This window comes from Lampris incognitus, chromosome 7 (genome assembly GCF_029633865.1).
Source record: "Lampris incognitus isolate fLamInc1 chromosome 7, fLamInc1.hap2, whole genome shotgun sequence".
Classification (NCBI taxonomy): Eukaryota; Metazoa; Chordata; class Actinopteri; order Lampriformes; family Lampridae; genus Lampris; species Lampris incognitus.
Window position 1 is genome coordinate 67,433,734 of NC_079217.1, and position 20,150 is coordinate 67,453,883.

Genomic DNA, 20,150 nt, shown 5'->3' on the forward strand with positions numbered 1-20,150 from the left:
TGGAGCAGTGACTGTGATGGCTCAGAAGAGTGGGGTAACTGGCCAAGTACAATTAGGGAGAAAAAGGGGGAACATTTTCAAAAAAAATGTATTTGTTTAGCCCAATATACAAATTACAAATTTGCCTCAGGAGGATTTACAGCAATACAACATCCTGTCCTGAGACCCTCGCATTGGATAAGGAACAACTCCCTAAAAAAACCCTTTAGCGAGTTGAAAAATAGGAAGAAACCTCTGGGAGAGCAACAGAGGAGGGGTCCCTCTTCCAAGACGGACAGAAGTGCAATGGATGTTGTGTGTACAGAATAGAACACAATTTACAGAATACAACATTTAAAAGATGATAATAACATTATAATGGATTTATAAGATATCTAAAGAGTGTGACTAGGAGGATGCCAAGCAGTGTTCAGATGCCACCGGAACAGCATAAGACCTAAGCCATGTGACCACCATCACCATGTAAACCTTGGAGAACAGACTACACATACACACAAGGGAGACTCACATCACACCATTCACATACATGGGAGAAGAGAAGAATAAACATTAGTCACACATCGGAGCGAGAGAAGGATACAACATTGAAACAAGATAACATGTTAATGGATTTATAAAATACCATCTGGTTTTTCACGTTACACAAAGTAAAGCAGCAGGAAGAGGAGACAGTCATAACGTGGTCAGAGAATGATAGTCTGTCAATTATATCACCCCAAGGTTCCTGAAGGAACTGGAGAAGGTGATTATTCATGAACTGATACTGATAGATTTGTACTTTGATGGATGTGTACTGATAGATATGTAGCTACTGGTGGACTGATATGTATTGAGACTGATAGATATGTACTGATAGACATGTGTCTGGTGATGGAGGAGTTATCAAGAATGACCAGTCACTCTATTTTGGATAAATTAAGATGGAGGTGTTGTTCCTTCACTTAAGCTGATAAAAATCAGACAAACGGCAACCTTGCAACACCTCAGTGTCTTCTGATGGAAAGGAAATGTAGAGTTGGGTAGTATTGGTATAGGGATGATGGGAAAAGCCATGAGCAGTGATTATTGAGCAGAGAGATGTAGCATAAAGAGTAAAAAGGAATGGGCCGAGTACTGAGCCTTGAGGAACACCTGTTGTGACCTTTCTATGGGTAACACCTGACCCCTCCATGTTAGGTGGTATGCCCTTAACCACTTTTTTTCAGTACCAACAACGTCCAGGTCTGATAATGTAGACAGATGAATCTAGTAATTCACTGTGTTAAATGTGGCAGATAGGTCAAGAATGACTATGAAGTGACTTGCCAGCTGTTTTGGCATTAAGGAGTTCCTCGCTGACTATAAGAACACCAGTTTCAGCTGAGTGACCAGTTTTAAAACCAGACTGATTCAGATCCAGTAGATTGTTCTGAGACAGGAAGGTGAACCGATAACTGCATGCTGCTTGTTTTGAGTTTTTTTTTTTAGAGGATTGAGGAGGAAGGAGAAGATGGAGAACAGCTTGGAGGCTGGAGGCATCGGTGACCTTGTGTTGGTAGTAGGCAGTTTTGAACAAGGTTGTACATGTAGAGAGAAAGGATAGGAGTGATCGATAATGTATCGGATCTTAGGTGACAAAAGTCTTCATGATTTGGAGTTTCATGGATTATCTGTTATTTTAAGTACACCAGAAATAGAAATGATTAAAAAGAATGTTTGTTTGCATGTACATTTTCGGGATTGTATGTAGCTTTACTAATGGAGCTGCTCCAGACAAAGGTTTTTTGAGTTGTTGGTTTCTTAGACTGGTTGGGTGACATTCCATACTTGTGTCTAGATGGGATACAAGAAATTTCAGGAAATGGTTTCCTTTCCTGCATCACTGTCATTTATTGGCTGGTGGTTAGAGGGGAACCGACACTCTGAGAACATAGAACGATTCAACATGACCATGAATTTAATCAAGTCTTTCCCTCTCTTGAAGAGGAAACTTTGACTCCACTTATCAATCAAACTATGTCTGATTTATTTTTAGAGAGAGTTTAGTAGCACCATCAGGTTTCCAGCATACACTGTTAAAGGATGTTATTGATCTCCCAAAATGCTGCTTTTCCACACTCAGAAACAAGACAAGAGTCAGGACAGTACAGTCCATCAGTCCATATAGATCTGTCATCTCTTCTGTCATCATAAAATGAATCAAAATTACATTTCCCATTCATTTGAATGAACAGGCACCCTGACGACCAGAGTAGGCGCTAGTGCAGCAACCAGGACACATACCCACACCCGGCTTCCCACCTGCAGACACGGCCAATTGTGTCTGTAGGGACGCCCGACCAAGCCGGAGGTAACACGGGGATTTGAACTGGCGATCCCCATGTTGGTAGGCAACGGAACAGACTGTTACGCTACCTGGACGCCCTGAACATTACACTTTTATTTTCCACACCAACTTATAATGATCTACAGGAAGATTCTCCTAGACATCACTTTGTTCACGTGACAGGAAGTTACCTCTCCATACACTCAACCCCTCGGCTATTCAGTATCTACTCATACTTGTGAACTTGCACCCTAAATTGTTATGTCAAACAAGTTCTCTTCCAATACAGAGAACACAAAGTAGTAGTACTAGTCATCTCTCTCTCTCACTCTCGCTGTCTGTCCATCTCTTTAGCATGTGTGTGTGGACTGTAAGAAGAATTACTGTGGCCGTTGCTCTGCTCAGCTGGAGCCCAGGCCTCGCCTTTGCCACACTTGTCGACGCTTCTATGGCTACCTGCTTGAGCGGGAGGAGCTTATGAAGTTAAAGGTGAAGGACCTAAGAGATTACCTCCACCTGCATGAGGTCTCCACCCAGATGTGCCGAGAAAAGGTCTGAAGAATTTATCATTACACTGACAAACCATCTTAATGTTAGTGTAAATATACACTATAAAAACATTTTAATGCTATCTTAAAGGCTATGCTAGCAAACCATTTTAATGTTGGCAATAAGTATACGTATACACTTTATGTAAAGTATGCACTTTACATTTTAATGCTATCTTAAAGGCTACACTAACATTGAGATGTTAGCCTAAATATACATTCTAAAAAAAAATAATTAAATGCTATCTTAAAGGCTATTCTAACAATGAGGTGTTGGCCTAAATATACATTCTAAAAAAAATTTTAAATGCTATCTTAAAGGCTATGCTAACATCTCAATGTTAGCCTAAATATACATTCTAAAAAAAAATGTAAATGCTATCTTAAAGGCTATGCTAACATTGAGATGTTAGCCTAAATATACTACATTCTAAAAAAACATTTAAATACTATCTTAGAGGCTATGCTAACATTGAGGTGTTAGCCTAAATATACATCCTAAAAAAAATTAAATGCCATCTTAAAGGCTATGCTAACACCTCATTGTAAGCCTACATATAGGGGAATTATTTGTTATCAAACACTGGGGATGCGCGCACAGCTTGGCTGCAGGAAGAACGTTACCCGACCATTGATTACCGTCTCGGCTTGGTATGAAGACGGCTAGCGAACTTCCGATACGTTACAACGGTTTGATTTTAGTTTTAACAGCTTGTCACAGTTTTAAGACCAGTTCTGCTACGAAATTAACCTCGGTGAATGGGACGTCTTGGAGACCCATATGTTTTAGGTGCAGGTCAGTGGATTAATGACGAGACAAAACGGTCCAGTCTTCAGTGGCCAAAAATTCACGAATACTTAATCGACACACCAAGTCTTTATTCCCGGGAGAACTTGAAAGTGTACACGTCTCTGGATGCATACAACTATGTTACAAGCGGTCATGTCAAGGACATACTATTTCATGATTACAACGTTGAAAACTTTGTAGTTCTGAGGACTGAGGTGCTACCTAGCCAAAGACAGGGCAAGAATATGGAGATGTGCAAGGTCTGTGTTATGGTGAACAAGACAAACAACTGTATTCTGACCGTGAACTGCACCTGTATGGCTGGGTATATAACTTAAGTTAATTTACTAAATACTCTTAGCTTTCCATTACTATTTAACCTCTTCAGTCACTGTCGTTACAGTAGTAAACAAAATGTCACTGCTCGTTTGCTGCAGTTATACAGCTGTGCCTGCGGGGGCATATCTAGCCTGAACACCATTTAAACCAGTGTGTGTAATACATTAGATTGCTAGGAATTAATCTCTATGCTAAAGGCTATGCTAACTTTGAGATGTTAGCCTAAATATACATTCTAAAAAACATTTAAATGCTATCTTAAATGCCAATGTTAGCATAAATATACATTCTAAAAAACATTTAAATGCTATCTTAAAGGCTACGCTAACATTGAGATGTTAGCCTAAATATACATTCTAAAAAACATTTAAATGCTATCTTAAAGGGAATACTAGCAAACCTTTTTAATGTCAGCCAAATCCTAAACTTTAAAGAAATCATTTGAATGCTATTTTATAGGCTACCTTCACAAACCATCTGTTGGTGTAAATATACACTCAAAAATAATGTTTTCCAACTCGGGGTACGCGTACCCCTAATGGTACGTGGGTGGTCCCCAGGTGGTACATGAAAAGATTTTAGAAATGAGAGAAAATTTTTAAAAATGTACAGGAAAGCTGTAACCAAATAATGAATTATGTATAATCTGTAAAAATGTAACTAAAATTGGGACAATTAAAATTAAGTAATAATTTGCTGGCTATATTATTATTGGCTATACTTTTTTGTATTGCGCGACAGTTTCCCACTGGACTTTTTCAGTTGTCACTCCGCTCACGAGCGCATTTTTTTTCTTGCTAGCTAGCAAAATATCAAGCCTCTTTCAGTTTCAGTTAATGTTATGGATAAATCTCTGAGTCGAGCGGGTTCATCCAGCAACAACAGCCCAGCTGATACTGCTGAATCAGGAGAACCCGTTCAGAAGAACAAGGAAAGGGAGAAGGTAAAGCATCGTCAGTTCGGTGAACAATGTGTGCTCTCTGGATTTACTGCCACAACTACAGAGCCACCGCAGCCAATGTGTTTCCTCTGTCGCGATGTGCTTTCCAATAATAGCATGAAACTGTCCCATTTACACTGCCACGGGACACCACCTCAGTATGACGCATCTCTCCTGTGTGGGTAAACCCACCCAGTTTTTCCATCAAAAGCTGGCTGAATTTAAGAGACCCCAAGAAAAACTGTTGTTGTTGTTGTCGTCATCATCGTCATTGTAAGACTCCATTTATCTCTTCTCCTTCACATCATTTTACCAGTTGAGGAACAAAGAAACACATTTTATCCACTCTATTTGTCAAAAAGTAGATGTAAGGACTGTTTGTGTTACAACATGTGAAGCTTCTGCACTTGGTGCACAACAGCAGTCGAGTTCCTACTATGAAGTTAACACGACGTGTGAGAGGTCAGCTCACGTTGACTGCACCAATTAGATTCTGAGTTCATTTACTCTTAACAGTTACTCCAGTAAACAATATACATACTCAAAATGACTGATTTCCATGGGAAATGTATTGACTTTCTTTTGTGCGAGGGTTGCTGTCCATGTTCTTGAAACTCACAAATGATCTGTGGTACCTGTGACCTCTCTTACATATTTTATAGAGTTAGGTAATCAGACAGTGGTACGGTGGTTGTGTTTTGTGCAGGAGGAGCTGGTGGAGCTGGTTCTTGGACAGCAGACGCCTTCATCAGGCAGTACCAGCTTTCAGTGCCTGACCCCTGACCCCACCAACAGCACAACTCCCATCGTCACTCAGCCTGAACCCCCCACCTCTCCCTCTGGGCCGGACCTGCAGGAAGACCAGCAGGTTGGTCTCATTAGAAACTGGGCTTCTGACCTAATGCCATGCATTAGGACAGGAAAGATGGATAGATCGTAGAGCAGCTGGTTGTAGTGACTGACTCAGTTCGAAGTCCTGTTAAGCCCCCAGACCCACTGATACAACACATCACAAACACAAGCTAACATCAGGCCAAACAGAGTAGCATGACTTGAGGTCAGTGAAACATCCATAAAATTAACTCTAAAATTTTACTGTGATTTGAAGAATGTTAGATGTTGGCTAAGAAGTTCACCTTTCTATCCTCTTATATACATGACATCATAAACCATTTGTTATTTTTCCTCCGAGTATGCAAATGCAATAATGAAAATTCATGACTGCCATCATAAAAAGCAAGATGGTTGGTGCAGCCAGTAATAGGTACCACAGACTTTATAAAAAGATACACACCAATGAGCCAAAACATTATGACCTCCTCCTGAACTGCCAAGGGCAGGATGAGAGTGCCTTGCTGTGAGCCAAGTTTAGCTAGCAGTTTAGCTAGCAGTGCGCTGGTCTTTAGCTTGCGTGCGTCGCCGCAGTACTTTGACAGAGCTGCTGCATGTTTAGTATGGTAGTGTGGGCGGACATTGTACTCCTTCAGTATAGCAACAGACTGCTTGCATATAAGACGGACTGCCTTGGAATTCACTTGTGTGAAGACGAAGGCTTCTTGCCAGCTTTGTTTGAAATGCCTTTTATTGGTGTGCCACAGTCTCTGTCTCTCGATTTTTCTGTAACTCTCATCTCACTCGCGCCAACACAGGGATCACCGGTTTGAATCCCCTTGTTACCTCCAGCTTGGTCGGGCATCTCTGCAGGGTGGGAAGCCAGATGTGGGTATGTGTCCTGGTCGCTGCACTAGCGCCTCCTCTGGTCAGTCGGGGCTCCTGTTCAGGGGGGAGGGGGAACTGGGGGGAATAGCATGATCCTGCCATGTGCTATGTCCCCCTGGTGAAACTTCTCACTGTCAGGTGAAAAGACAGTATCGGAGGAGGCATGTGGTAGTCTGCAGCCCTCCTCAGATCAGCAGAGGGGGTGGAACAGTGATCGGGATGGCTCAGAAGAGTGGGGTAGTTGGTCAGATACAATTTTGGAGAAAAAGAGGAAAATTTCCCGCCTCCAAAAAAGAAACATCTGCCGGGCCAAATAGAACCTTGTGGCGGGCCAACTTTGGCCTGCGGGCCCCACTTTGGGCAGCTCAGCTCTAAAGGCTTTGGTTACAGCCTCACCTCCATGGTTATGGGTTAGGGTTGTGGTTACAGTTGTGGTTATAGTTAATGGTTGTAGTTGATGGTTATAGTTGTGGCTGTGGTTATAGTCGATGGTTGTGGTTGTGGTTATAGTTGATGGTTATAGTTGTGGTTATAGTTGATGGTTATAGTTGTAGTTGATGGTTATAGTTGTGGTTATGGTTACGGTTATAGTTGATGGTTATAGTTGATGGTTATAGTTATGGTTGTGGTTATAGTTAATGGTTGTAGTTGATGGTTATAGTTGTGGTTATAGTTGATGGTTATAGTTGTAGTTATAGTTGATGGTTATAGTTGTGGTTATGGTTGCGGTTATAGTTGATGGTTATAGTTGATGGTTATAGTTGTGGTTGTGGTTATAGTTAATGGTTTTAGTTGATGGTTATAGTTGTAGTTATAGTTGATGGTTATAGTTGTGGTTATGTTGCGGTTATAGTTAATGGTTGTAGTTGATGGTTATAGTTAATGGTTGTAGCCGATGGTTATAGTTGATGGTTATAGTTGTGGTTATGGTTGCGGTTATAGCTGTGGTTATAGTTGATGGTTATAGTTAATGGTTGTAGTTGATGGTTATAGTTGTGGTTATGGTTATAGCTGATGGTTATGGTTGATGGTTATAGTTGTGGTTATAGTTGATGTTTATAGTTGTAGTTACAGTTGATGGTTATGGTTGTGGTTATTTACCCTTTTCATGTGACGTCACGTCCCACTCGCAGGGAATATGAAAGCCAAGACGGATGGCAGAAGATCAATCGATTTCGCCTCCTTGAACAGAGCTTTGCCTGGTTTCAAGGGAGGCTGTCCCCACTGTCGTGGCCCATCAGTGCAGCTTCTGTCTTCCAGATGTTTCATGGCGGACTCTAGTGCATACAGCAGAGCCGTGATGTGGGAGCAGACCTCTCCAAGGCCTGCTTTACATGTGCAGTGGCCGCACACAACGGTTCCATCCTTCTTCACAGATACCCATGGTTTTAGCTGGGTCGCAGACAGAGCCTGACTATGATGGACCTGAAATTACAGATAGTGCAGGCGGGTCATTCCATGGAAAGTGTTAAGATTGGACTTTGGAAGTTGAGGTTTTTGATCATAACCATATATATATATATATATATATATATATATATATATATATATATATATAATTTATGACTATATACATATATATATTTATGTATTTTTTAACTAAAAATTATACATTTTTAATTTAATTAACACGTTTCATATGAAGAGGGAAGTATTTTTGCTCATAAGAACAATAAAAGTCTGAGATTTATGTGATATTTTTTAAGTGTTACCTTACATGAATGTGAGAAATGGTCAGAGTGGACATGAGAAAATGATTGTAATTTAACAAAAACAGCTAAAAATATACAAATTGTATATTTATTATGTAATTGTATTTTGCTTCATGCTAACCAGTACACTTGAATCAGTGGCTTCAGACACTGAAAACATTACTGACAGTTTTATTATGCCTCCTTGTCCCCTTTGAATGTTGTGGACTCAAACTTAACACGTTCTATGGGATGAGCCAAATGCTAGCTAGCTGGCCAGACTGTGTAGCCTACTATGACACGGCGAGGAAAGTATGGGCTGCTTTTGGTTACAGTCGACTTGAGTTTTGATGGCATCCAAGGGGAAACAGGTTAAAAACATACACAGCGGGCTAGCTAGCTATGTCTTACCTTTGCCATTATGAAGTACATCCCCCTGCTGTGAGCGTAGCGCCGCGGTTCTGTAACCCACCCAGCTACAAAGAACTGGTCAGCTTCCAGACTTGTGTGTGCTTTTAGGTCAGCACCTGTGTGTGTGTGTGTGTGTGTGTGTGGGGGGGGGACCCTCCGTTGGTAACACAGTGGTACAGACCGTGTGGACTGAACTCGGGCAGACTGGACGGTTTTGCTTGATCCGTGAACACATCGGTAGGAAGAAGGTACGGGTCGCTAGCTAACCCTGCTATCGCTAGCTAACCCTGCTATCGCTAGCTTCTCCATATATCGCTCTTTGTGCCGTCCTACAAGGTGCCTCACTTCACAGGACAACTCCACAACATGACTCTGACTATTGGTAGCCATCACTTCCATTTAAACTATAATCGCTACTCATCCGTCGCCATGTTTTGTTTGTTTTTGTTGTTCGCTTTTGAATTTCCCAGTCTATCACTTCCTGCCGTCCGTCATGGCGCAGTCTCCCTCGTCACGTGATAATTGTGACGTGCCTGCAAAGGGTGAATAGTTGATTGTTATAGCTGTGGTTATAGTTGATGGTTATAGTTGATGGTTATAATTGTGGTTATAGTTGATGTTTATGTTGTGGTTATAGTTATAGTTGATGGTTATAGTTGATGGTTATAATTGTGGTTATAGTTGATGGTTATGTTGTGGTTGTGGTTATAGTTGATGGTTGTGGTTATAGTTTATGGTTATAGCTGTGGTTATAGCTGTGGTTATAGCTGTGGTTATAGTTGTGGTTATAGTTGATGGTTGTGGTTTTGGTTATAGTTGATGGTTTTAGTTGCGGTTATAGTTGATGGTTGTGGTTATAGTTTATAGTTATGGTTGTGGTTATAGTTGATGGTTATGGTTATAGTTGTGGTTATAGTTAATGGTTGTAGTTGATGGTTATAGTTGTAGTTATAGGTGATGGTCATAGTTGTGGTTATGGTTGTGGTTATAGTTGTGGTTGTAGTTGATGGTTGTGGTTATCGTTAATGGTTGTAGTTGATGCTTATAGTTGTGGTTATGGTTGTGGTTATAGTTGATGGTTGTCGTTGTGGTTATAGTTGATGTTTATGGTTGTGGTTATAGTTGATGGTTATGGTTGATGGTTGTGGTTATGATTGATGGTTATGGTTGTGGTTATAGTTGTGGTTATAGTTGATGGTTGTCGTTGTGGTTATAGTTTATGTTTATGGTTGTGGTTATAGTTCATGGTTATGGTTGATGGTTGTGGTTATGATTGATGGTTATGGTTGTGGTTATAGTTGATGGTTATGGTTGTGGTTACAGTTGTGGTTGTAGTTGATGGTTATAGTTGATGGTTATGATTGTGGTTATAGTTATAGTTGATGGTTATGGTTGTGGTTATAGTTGTGGTTAAAGTTGATGGTTATGGTTGTGGTTACTGTTGTCGTTATAGTTGATGGTTGTGGTTATAGTTTATGGTTATGGTTATAGTTAATGGTATGGTTGATGGTTATAGTTAATGTTTATAGCTGTGGTTATAGTTGTGGTTATATTTGATGGTTATAGTTGATGGTTATGGTTGATAGTTATGGCTGTGGTTATAGTTGTGGCTATGGTTATAGTTGATGGTATGGTTGATGGTTATGGTTGTGGTTAATGGTTGTAGTTGATGGTTATGGTTGATAGTTATGGCTGTGGTTATAGTTGTGGTTATGGTTATAGTTGATGGTATGGTTGATGGTTATGGTTGTTGTTATAGCTGTGGTTAGGGTTGTGGTTATAGTTGATGGCTATGGTTGTGGTTATAGTTGATGGTTATGGTTGTGGTTATAGTTGATGGTTATGGTTGAAGGTTATGGTTGTGGTCATAGTTGATGGTTATGGTTGAAGGTTATGGTTGTGGTCATAGTTGATGGTTATAGCTGTGGTTAGGGTTATGGTTATAGTTGTGGTTATAGTCGATGGTTATAGTTGTGGTTATAGTTGTTATAGTTGATGGTTATGGTTGTGGTTATAGTTGATGGTTATTGTTGATAGTTATAGTTGTGGTTACACTGTGGTTATAGCTGTGGTATAGTTGATGGTTATAGTTGTGGTTATAGTTGATGGTAACGTGGTGAAATCTTAATTTTAACATGTTGTTTTTTTAAGACTGCTGCTGCTCCAGAGGAAACGGTAGACACTCAGAGTGAGGAGGAGCTGGACCTTCAGGTAGCCACACACACACACACACACACACACACTGGAAAATATAGAAAGTGAAGGTGTGTGTAATCAGAGTGATTAGAGTAGGTTGTGTTTCAGTGTGTATCATGTCACAACATCAGTGAGAGTTTCAACATGTTTTCACTTCATTTGAATAAACACAGCAGACTGGTAACACATGTGTGTACTATGTGAACACACTACTGCTGCCAACTAAAAGTCATTCTTATCTTTTTACTATATCTTTAACTTTTTGCCTTTGATTTGTTGTTGTTTTATTTTTGGTAAAAAATAAAAATTAGTATTGTTTATTTTTAATTTTTTCTTTTCTCCCTTGTCTGTGTTTATGTTGATCCTGTCATCTTTAAAATGCAAAATCCAATAAACACAAGTTAAAAAAGTAAGCGTTAAGTAGTGGTGTCACATGAGGTGCAGGTGTAGTGTTTATCACAGTGAATCCTGGTGTTACACATGTTACACGTGAGACTCATGAGGTGCAGGTGTGATGTTTATTACAGTGAATCCTGGTATTACATTTGAGACACATGAGGTGCAGGTGTGATGTTTATTACAGTGAATCCTGGTGTTACACATGTTACACATGTGACTCATGAGGTGCAGGTGTAGTGTTTATCACAGTGAATCCTGGTGTTACACAAGTTACACATGAGACACATGAGGGGCAGGTGTAGTGTTCATCATAGTGAATCCTGGTGTTACACATGTTACACATGAGACACATGAGGTGCAGGTGTAGTGTTCATCATAGTGAATCCTGGTGTTACACATGTTACACATGAGACACATGAGGTGCAGGTGTAGTGTTCATCATAGTGAATCCTGGTGTTACACATGTTACACATGAGACACATGAGGTGCAGGTGTGATGTTTATTACAGTGAATCCTGGTGTTACACATGTTACACATGAGACTCATGAGGTGCAGGTGTAGTGTTTATCACAGTGAATCCTGGTTTTACACATGTTACACATGAGACACATGAGGTGCAGGTGTGATGTTTGTTACAGTGAATCCTGGTGTTACACATGTTACACATGAGACTCATGAGGTGCAGGTGTAGTGTTTATCATAGTGAATCCTGGTGTTACACATGTTACACATGAGACTCATGAGGTGCAGGTGTAGTGTTCATCATAGTGAATCCTGGTGTTACACATGAGACACATGAGGGGCAGGTGTGATGTTTATTACAGTGAATCCTGGTGTTACACATGTTACACATGAGACTCATGAGGTGCAGGTGTAGTGTTTATCATAGTGAATCCTGGTGTTACACAAGTTACACATGAGACACATGAGGGGCAGGTGTGATATTTATTACAGTGAATCCTGGTGTTACACATGTTACACATGAGACTCATGAGGTGCAGGTGTAGTGTTTATCATAGTGAATCCTGGTGTTACACAAGTTACACATGAGACACATGAGGGGCAGGTGTGATATTTATTACAGTGAATCCTGGTGTTACACATGTTACACATGAGACACATGAGGTGCAGGTGTAGTGTCCATCATAGTGAACCCTGGTGTTACACATGTTACACATGAGACACATGAGGTGCAGGTGTAGTGTTCATCATAGTGAATCCTGGTGTTACACAAGTTACACATGAGACTCATGAGGTGCAGGTGTGATGTTTATTACAGTGAATCCTGGTGTTACACATGTTACACATGAGACACATGAGGGGCAGGTGTGATGTTTATTACAGTGAATCCTGGTGTTACACATGAGACACATGAGGTGCAGGTGTGATGTTTATTACAGTGAATCCTGGTGTTACACATGTTACACATGAGACACATGAGGGGCAGGTGTGATGTTTATTACAGTGAATCCTGGTGTTACACAAGTTACACATGAGACACATGAGGTGCAGGTGTGATGTTTATCATAGTGAATCCTGGTGTTACACATGTTACACATGAGACACATGAGATGCAGGTGTGATGTTTATTGCAGTGAGTCCTGGTGTTACACATGTTACACATGAGACACATGAGGGGCAGGTGTGATGTTTATTACAGTGAATCCTGGTGTTACACATGTTACACATGAGACACATGAGGTGCAGGTGTAGTGTTCATCATAGTGAATCCTGGTGTTACACATGTTACACATGAGACTCATGAGGTGCAGGTGTAGTGTTTATCATAGTGAATCCTGGTGTTACACATGTTACACATGAGACTCATGAGGTGCAGGTGTAGTGTTCATCATAGTGAATCCTGGTGTTACACATGAGACACATGAGGGGCAGGTGTGATGTTTATTACAGTGAATCCTGGTGTTTCACATGTTACACATGAGACACATGAGGTGCAGGTGTAGTGTTTATCATAGTGAACCCTGGTGTTACACAAGTTACACATGAGACACATGAGGGGCAGGTGTGATATTTATTACAGTGAATCCTGGTGTTACACATGTTACACATGAGACACATGAGGTGCAGGTGTAGTGTTCATCATAGTGAATCCTGGTGTTACACAAGTTACACATGAGACACATGAGGTGCAGGTGTGATGTTTATTACAGTGAATCCTGGTGTTACACATGTTACACATGAGACACATGAGGGGCAGGTGTGATGTTTATTACAGTGAATCCTGGTGTTACACAAGTTACACATGAGACACATGAGGTGCAGGTGTGATGTTTATCATAGTGAATCCTGGTGTTACACATGTTACACATGAGACACATGAGATGCAGGTGTGATGTTTATTGCAGTGAATCCTGGTGTTACACATGTTACACATGAGACACATGAGGGGCAGGTGTGATGTTTATTACAGTGAATCCTGGTGTTACACATGTTACACATGAGACACATGAGGTGCAGGTGTAGTGTTCATCATAGTGAATCCTGGTGTTACACATGTTACACATGAGACTCATGAGGTGCAGGTGTAGTGTTTATCATAGTGAATCCTGGTGTTACACATGTTACACATGAGACTCATGAGGTGCAGGTGTAGTGTTCATCATAGTGAATCCTGGTGTTACACATGAGACACATGAGGGGCAGGTGTGATGTTTATTACAGTGAATCCTGGTGTTTCACATGTTACACATGAGACTCATGAGGTGCAGGTGTAGTGTTTATCATACTGAATCCTGGTGTTACACAAGTTACACATGAGACACATGAGGGGCAGGTGTGATATTTATTACAGTGAATCCTGGTGTTACACATGTTACACATGAGACACATGAGGTGCAGGTGTAGTGTTCATCATAGTGAACCCTGGTGTTACACATGTTACACATGAGACACATGAGGTGCAGGTGTAGTGTTCATCATAGTGAATCCTGGTGTTACACAAGTTACACATGAGACACATGAGGTGCAGGTGTGATGTTTATTACAGTGAATCCTGGTGTTACACATGTTACACATGAGACACATGAGGGGCAGGTGTGATGTTTATTACAGTGAATCCTGGTGTTACACAAGTTACACATGAGACACATGAGGTGCAGGTGTGATGTTTATCATAGTGAATCCTGGTGTTACACATGTTACACATGAGACACATGAGATGCAGGTGTGATGTTTATTGCAGTGAATCCTGGTGTTACACATGTTACACATGAGACACATGAGGTGCAGGTATAGTGTTTATTACAGTGAATCCTGGTGTTACACATGTTACACATGAGACACATGAGGTGCAGGTGTAGTGTTCATCATAGTGAATCCTGGTGTTACACATGTTACACATGAGACTCATGAGGTGCAGGTGTAGTGTTTATCATAGTGAATCCTGGTGTTACACAAGTTACACATGAGACACATGAGGTGCAGGTGTGATGTTTATCATAGTGAATCCTGGTGTTACACATGTTACACATGAGACACATGAGGTGCAGGTGTAGTGTTTAATACAGTGAATCCTGGTGTTACACAAGTTACACATGAGACTCATGAGGTGCAGGTGTAGTGTTTATCATAGTGAATCCTGGTGTTACACATGTTACACCTGAGACACATGAGGTGCAGGTGTAGTGTTCATCACAGTGAATCCTGGTGTTACACAAGTTACACATGAGACTCATGAGGTGCAGGTGTGGTGTTTATCATAGTGAATCCTGGTGTTACACAAGTTACACATGAGACTCATGAGGTGCAGGTGTAGTGTTTATCACAGTGAATCCTGGTGTTACACATGTTACACATGAGACACATGAGGTGCAGGTGTAGTGTTTATCATAGTGAATCCTGGTGTTACACATGTTACACATGAGACTCATGAGGTGCAGGTGTAGTGTTTATCATAGTGAATCCTGGTGTTACACATGTTACACATGAGACTCATGAGGTGCAGGTGTAGTGTTTATCATAGTGAATCCTGGTGTTACACAAGTTACACATGAGACACATGAGGTGCAGGTGTGATGTTTATCATAGTGAATCCTGGTGTTACACATGTTACACATGAGACACATGAGGTGCAGGTGTAGTGTTTATTACAGTGAATCCTGGTGTTACACATGTTACACATGAGACACATGAGGTGCAGGTGTAGTGTTTATTACAGTGAATCCTGGTGTTACACAAGTTACACATGAGACTCATGAGGTGCAGGTGTAGTGTTTATCATAGTGAATCCTGGTGTTACACATGTTACACATGAGACACATGAGGTGCAGGTGTAGTGTTCATCACAGTGAATCCTGGTGTTACACAAGTTACACATGAGACACATGAGGTGCAGGTGTAGTGTTTATTACAGTGAATCCTGGTGTTACACAAGTTACACATGAGACTCATGAGGTGCAGGTGTAGTGTTTATCATAGTGAATCCTGATGTTACACATGAGACACATGAGGTGCAGGTGTAGTGTTCATCATAGTGAATCCTGGTGTTACACATGAGACATATGAGGTGCAGGTGTAGTGTTCATCACAGTGAATCCTGGTATTACACATGTTACACATGAGACACATGAGGTGCAGGTGTAGTGTTTATCACAGTGAATCCTGGTGTTACACAAGTTATACATGAGAGTCATGAGGTGCAGGTGTGGTGTTTATCACATTGAATCCTGGTGTTACACGTGATCAGTGTGAGATATGATGCAGTAAGAAATACTGCTGGGACATTTGTTCTAATCTGCTGTTCTTCTGCCCAAAGCCACAGCATTCACACAACTCATCATATCTGTACTGACAAATTGACCAACCTGCTCCTCCTCCTGCTCTCTCCATGCAGTCATCAGACACAGAGGAGGTGCAGTCTTCTGACCGACGGGCCTCCTTGTCGGACCTCCACTGTCCAGAGGACGTGGAGGCATTGAGCGTCCGTCAGCTCAAAGAGATTCTGGCCCGAAACTTCGTCAACTTCAAAGGCTGCTGTGAGAAGTGGGAGCTGATGGAGAGAGTCACCCGTCTGTACCACGACCAGAAAGACCTGCAGAACCTGGGTCAGTTACCACTCATCTTCCTCACTGTACTCATTGTGGCGTTTGGTCAAACTCTTCCTACACCCCGATACACTCTGGACTCTGGCTGTCCAGGAGACCCGCTCCTTATCAGCCAATCAGGAGAGTTCTTTGCATGGCAGCATTTCCATTGGTCCCTGCTTCCTGTCACTCAGTGTGTTCATACAGCTTAGGCAGAAGTGAGGGGGTGGATTCTTATGAAGTATGTTTTTAAATTTATCTAGCTCCTGCTGACTTATGCACAGAGTAGCTGACACCCACTTTAACCTACTCTACATCGTTAACCAGCTGGATCAGCCGTTAATTAATCGTCCTCAAGATTCTTAACTTGTTAAAAACACTGGCTAACGTTCTGCAGCCCTCTGTCTTGTCTCCATCATCACTCGGTCTGTCTGCTGCTGTACTGACAGGAAGTGTGTCATACTGACGGGAAGTGTGTCATACTGAGAGGAAGTGTGTCATACTGACAGGAAGTGTGTCATACTGAAGGGAATACACTGGTTCAGCCGTGGTCTGGAACACAGTCTCTTCTGTGCCAAAAGCAGTAAAGTAGACTTAGATATGAAACAAAGTGAATAATACTTTTTGAATGATAATATATTCAACACATTAAAAACTCTGCAATTTCTTCAGTCTTGGTAAACTTGGTGAGTTGTAGTTTCCTCTCTGTAGTCAAATGTAGTACTACATTTCTCTGAAGCAGTTGTCGTCTGGTGTCTGCTGAGGCTCACTGATACCACACTGCGGCTCTGAGGGTGCATGGCTGATCATAGTGGGACACATGGCGTGTGCATATAAAACTTAGAATATGAATTCCCCTCACCCTCATGCAGTGTGCTGCTTTCACAGTAATGTAGCAGCAAAGAACTTCATAAACAACAAATTACACTAAGTAGGTGACTCTTCATACAGCAGATGTACTTTACCACATCTGTATTTCTAACATTCAGCCAAGAACACAGCTGAACCCACACGGTTTGTAGGGTAGGTGATTTTTTAAATTTTTTTAGATGATTTGTTTTGGCATTTTCTACCTTTATTGGATAGTGACAGTAGAGAGAGACAGGAAAGGCAGGGGAGAGAGAGGGATGTCATGCCGCAAAGGGCCTGGGATGGATTCGAACCCGGGCCTCTGCAATAAAGACTCATTCTTATGTGGTATGCGCTGTACCGGTGAGCCCGGCAGGGTAGATTATTGGTGAGTGACTATCATTAGGCCAGTGCTAAACACAGTATTTTATATGTGGGACACACGTGCATATAGAAGTCACAAGGCGAGGACTACTGTACGCCTGGTGGTTACGTTGTCAAGTAAAACAGTCAGTCATCAGCAAACCCCCTCATACACAAATTAGACATGAGAATGCAGAACTAGAGACAGTGGTACTGTGTTACTGTGTCAGAAGCTCAGTCTGGGTGGTACAGAACCAGTGTACTCAACACGGCAGTTTCAAGGGTACATTACGACACACTGTCATGAATATGGCGACATCTCCCCGTGCCAACAGCTGGATTCATGCTAAAGGTCTGGGACATATTTACGCTCATTGTTGGACAGACTCGATCGACACCATCGTCTCCCTGAAAGCCCACCAGAAATGTGGGAACGAGTGCTGAAGCTACGGGTGGCAGATGTGCAGGACCAGGTGATGGTGTGTACATGATGTCAGAGGTCAGCTGGAAGATGTGCAGGACCATGTGATGGTGTATACATGATGTCAGAGGTCAGCTGGAAGATGTGCAGGACCATGGGATGGTGTATACATGATGTCAGAGGTCAGCTGGAAGATGTGCAGGACCATGTGATGGTGTATACATGATGTCAGAGGTCAGCTGGAAGATGTGCAGGACCATGTGATGGTGTGTACATGATGTCAGAGGTCAGCTGGAAGATGTGCAGGACCATGTGATGATGTATACATGATGTCAGAGGTCAGCTGGAAGATGTGCAGGACCATGTGATGATGTATACATGATGTCAGAGGTCAGCTGGAAGATGTGCAGGACCATGTGATGGTGTGTACATGATGTCAGAGGTCAGCTGGAAGATGTGCAGGACCAGGTGATGGTGTGTACATGGTGTCAGGGGAAGGTGTGCTGGACCAGGTGATGGTGTGTACATGGTGTCAGAGGTCAGATGGAAGATGTGCAGGACCAGGTGATGGTGTGTACATGGTGTCAGAGGAAGGTGTGCAGGACCAGGTGATGATGTGTACATAGTGTCAGAGGTCAGCTGGACAATGTGCAGGACCAGGTGATGGTGTGTACATGGTGTCAGAGGAAGATGTGCAGGACCAGGTGATGACATGTACATGGTGTCAGAGGAAGGTGTGCAGGACCAGGTGATGGTGTGTACATGGTGTCAGAGGTCAGATGGAAGGCTCATGTTAAGGCCTGCACAAGGACCGTGTGACAGAAGTGTGGTCATGTCATTTCACATGGTTTTCATGTGTCTCTCTGTTTCTTTCAGTGTCCAACGCTGCAGAGGGTCCAGGTGAGTCTTCCGATAGCAGCAGCGTGTGTGTGTGTGTGTGTGTGTGTGTGTGTGTGTGTGTGTGTGTGTGCATACTTCATCATCATCTGTGTAATGCTTGTGTCTTTGTCATGTACGTATCTGCTGCTACAGATGGTGCAGAGGACAACCTGTGTCGGGTCTGTATGGACTCTCCTATCGACTGCGTCCTGCTGGAGTGCGGTCACATGGTCACATGCACTAAGTGTGGGAAGAGGATGAGCGAGTGTCCTATCTGTCGACAGTATGTGGTCCGTGCCGTGCACGTGTTCCGCTCTTGAACAGGTAAGACAGGAGGACAGAGGCACAGAAAGACTGACTGACAGGAGGAGAGATGAACAAGAGGAGAGACAAGATGTGAAAATATCATGAACAGCAGACAAATGAAATACATGTAGACAATTGATAGCAACAGTAGTATGTCTACAGATGATATTAGCAGTAGTACGTATACAGATGATATTAACAGTAGTATGTAGACAGGTGATATTAGCAGTAGTACGTATACATGTGATATTAGCAGTAGTATGTATACAATAGATATTAGCAGTAGTATGTATACAGGTGATATTAGCAGTCGTACGTATACATGTGATATTAGCAGTAGTATGTATACAATAGATATTAGCAGTAGTATGTATACAATAGATATTAGCAGTAGTATGTATACAATAGATATTAACAGTAGTATGTATACAATAGATATTAGCAGCAGTAGTACGTATACAGGCGATATTAACCGTAGTACGTATACAGGTGATATTAACAGTAGTATGTAGACAGGTGATATTAGCAGTAGTATGTATACAGGCGATATTAATCGTAGTATGTATACAGGTGATATTAACAGTAGTATGTATACAATAGATATTAGCAGTAGTACGTATACAGGTGATATTAACAGTAGTATGTAGGCAGGTGATATTAGCAGTCGTACGTATACATGTGATATTAGCAGTAGTGTGGATACAGGTGACATTAACAGTAGTATGTATACAGGTGATATTAGCAGTAGTATGTATACAGGTGATATGCAGTAGTATGTAAACAGTGAGCCAGCTTAAAGCCAGACTGATTCGGATCATACACATTGTTCTCAGAAGGGATTCAGAGACTCGTTTAAAGACCGTGCGCTCAAGTATTTTTGATAGAAATGGTAGGAGTGAAACCAGTCTGTAGTTTTCAACCTGGGCTGGGTTGAGCATAGGTTTTTTGAGC

The 20,150-nt window shown here is 41.7% G+C and overlaps 1 protein-coding gene across 3 annotated transcripts in view; it reads left to right on the plus strand.

Moving 5' to 3' along the window:
* rffl (ring finger and FYVE-like domain containing E3 ubiquitin protein ligase) overlaps positions 1-20,150 on the plus strand; it is a 42,611-nt gene that overhangs the window by 12,825 nt on the left and 9,636 nt on the right. The window contains exons 3-8 of one of the 3 annotated variants that reach the window (XM_056283327.1): positions 2,660-2,857; positions 5,629-5,790; positions 10,895-10,954; positions 16,192-16,402; positions 18,891-18,914; positions 19,047-19,217. In XM_056283327.1, the coding sequence (XP_056139302.1) occupies positions 2,660-2,857; positions 5,629-5,790; positions 10,895-10,954; positions 16,192-16,402; positions 18,891-18,914; positions 19,047-19,213 (822 nt within the window). In that variant the 3' untranslated portion in view covers positions 19,214-19,217. The remainder of the gene's footprint in view (positions 1-2,659; positions 2,858-5,628; positions 5,791-10,894; positions 10,955-16,191; positions 16,403-18,890; positions 18,915-19,046; positions 19,218-20,150) is intronic. The other 2 variants (XM_056283328.1, XM_056283329.1) reach the window with 2 other exon arrangements.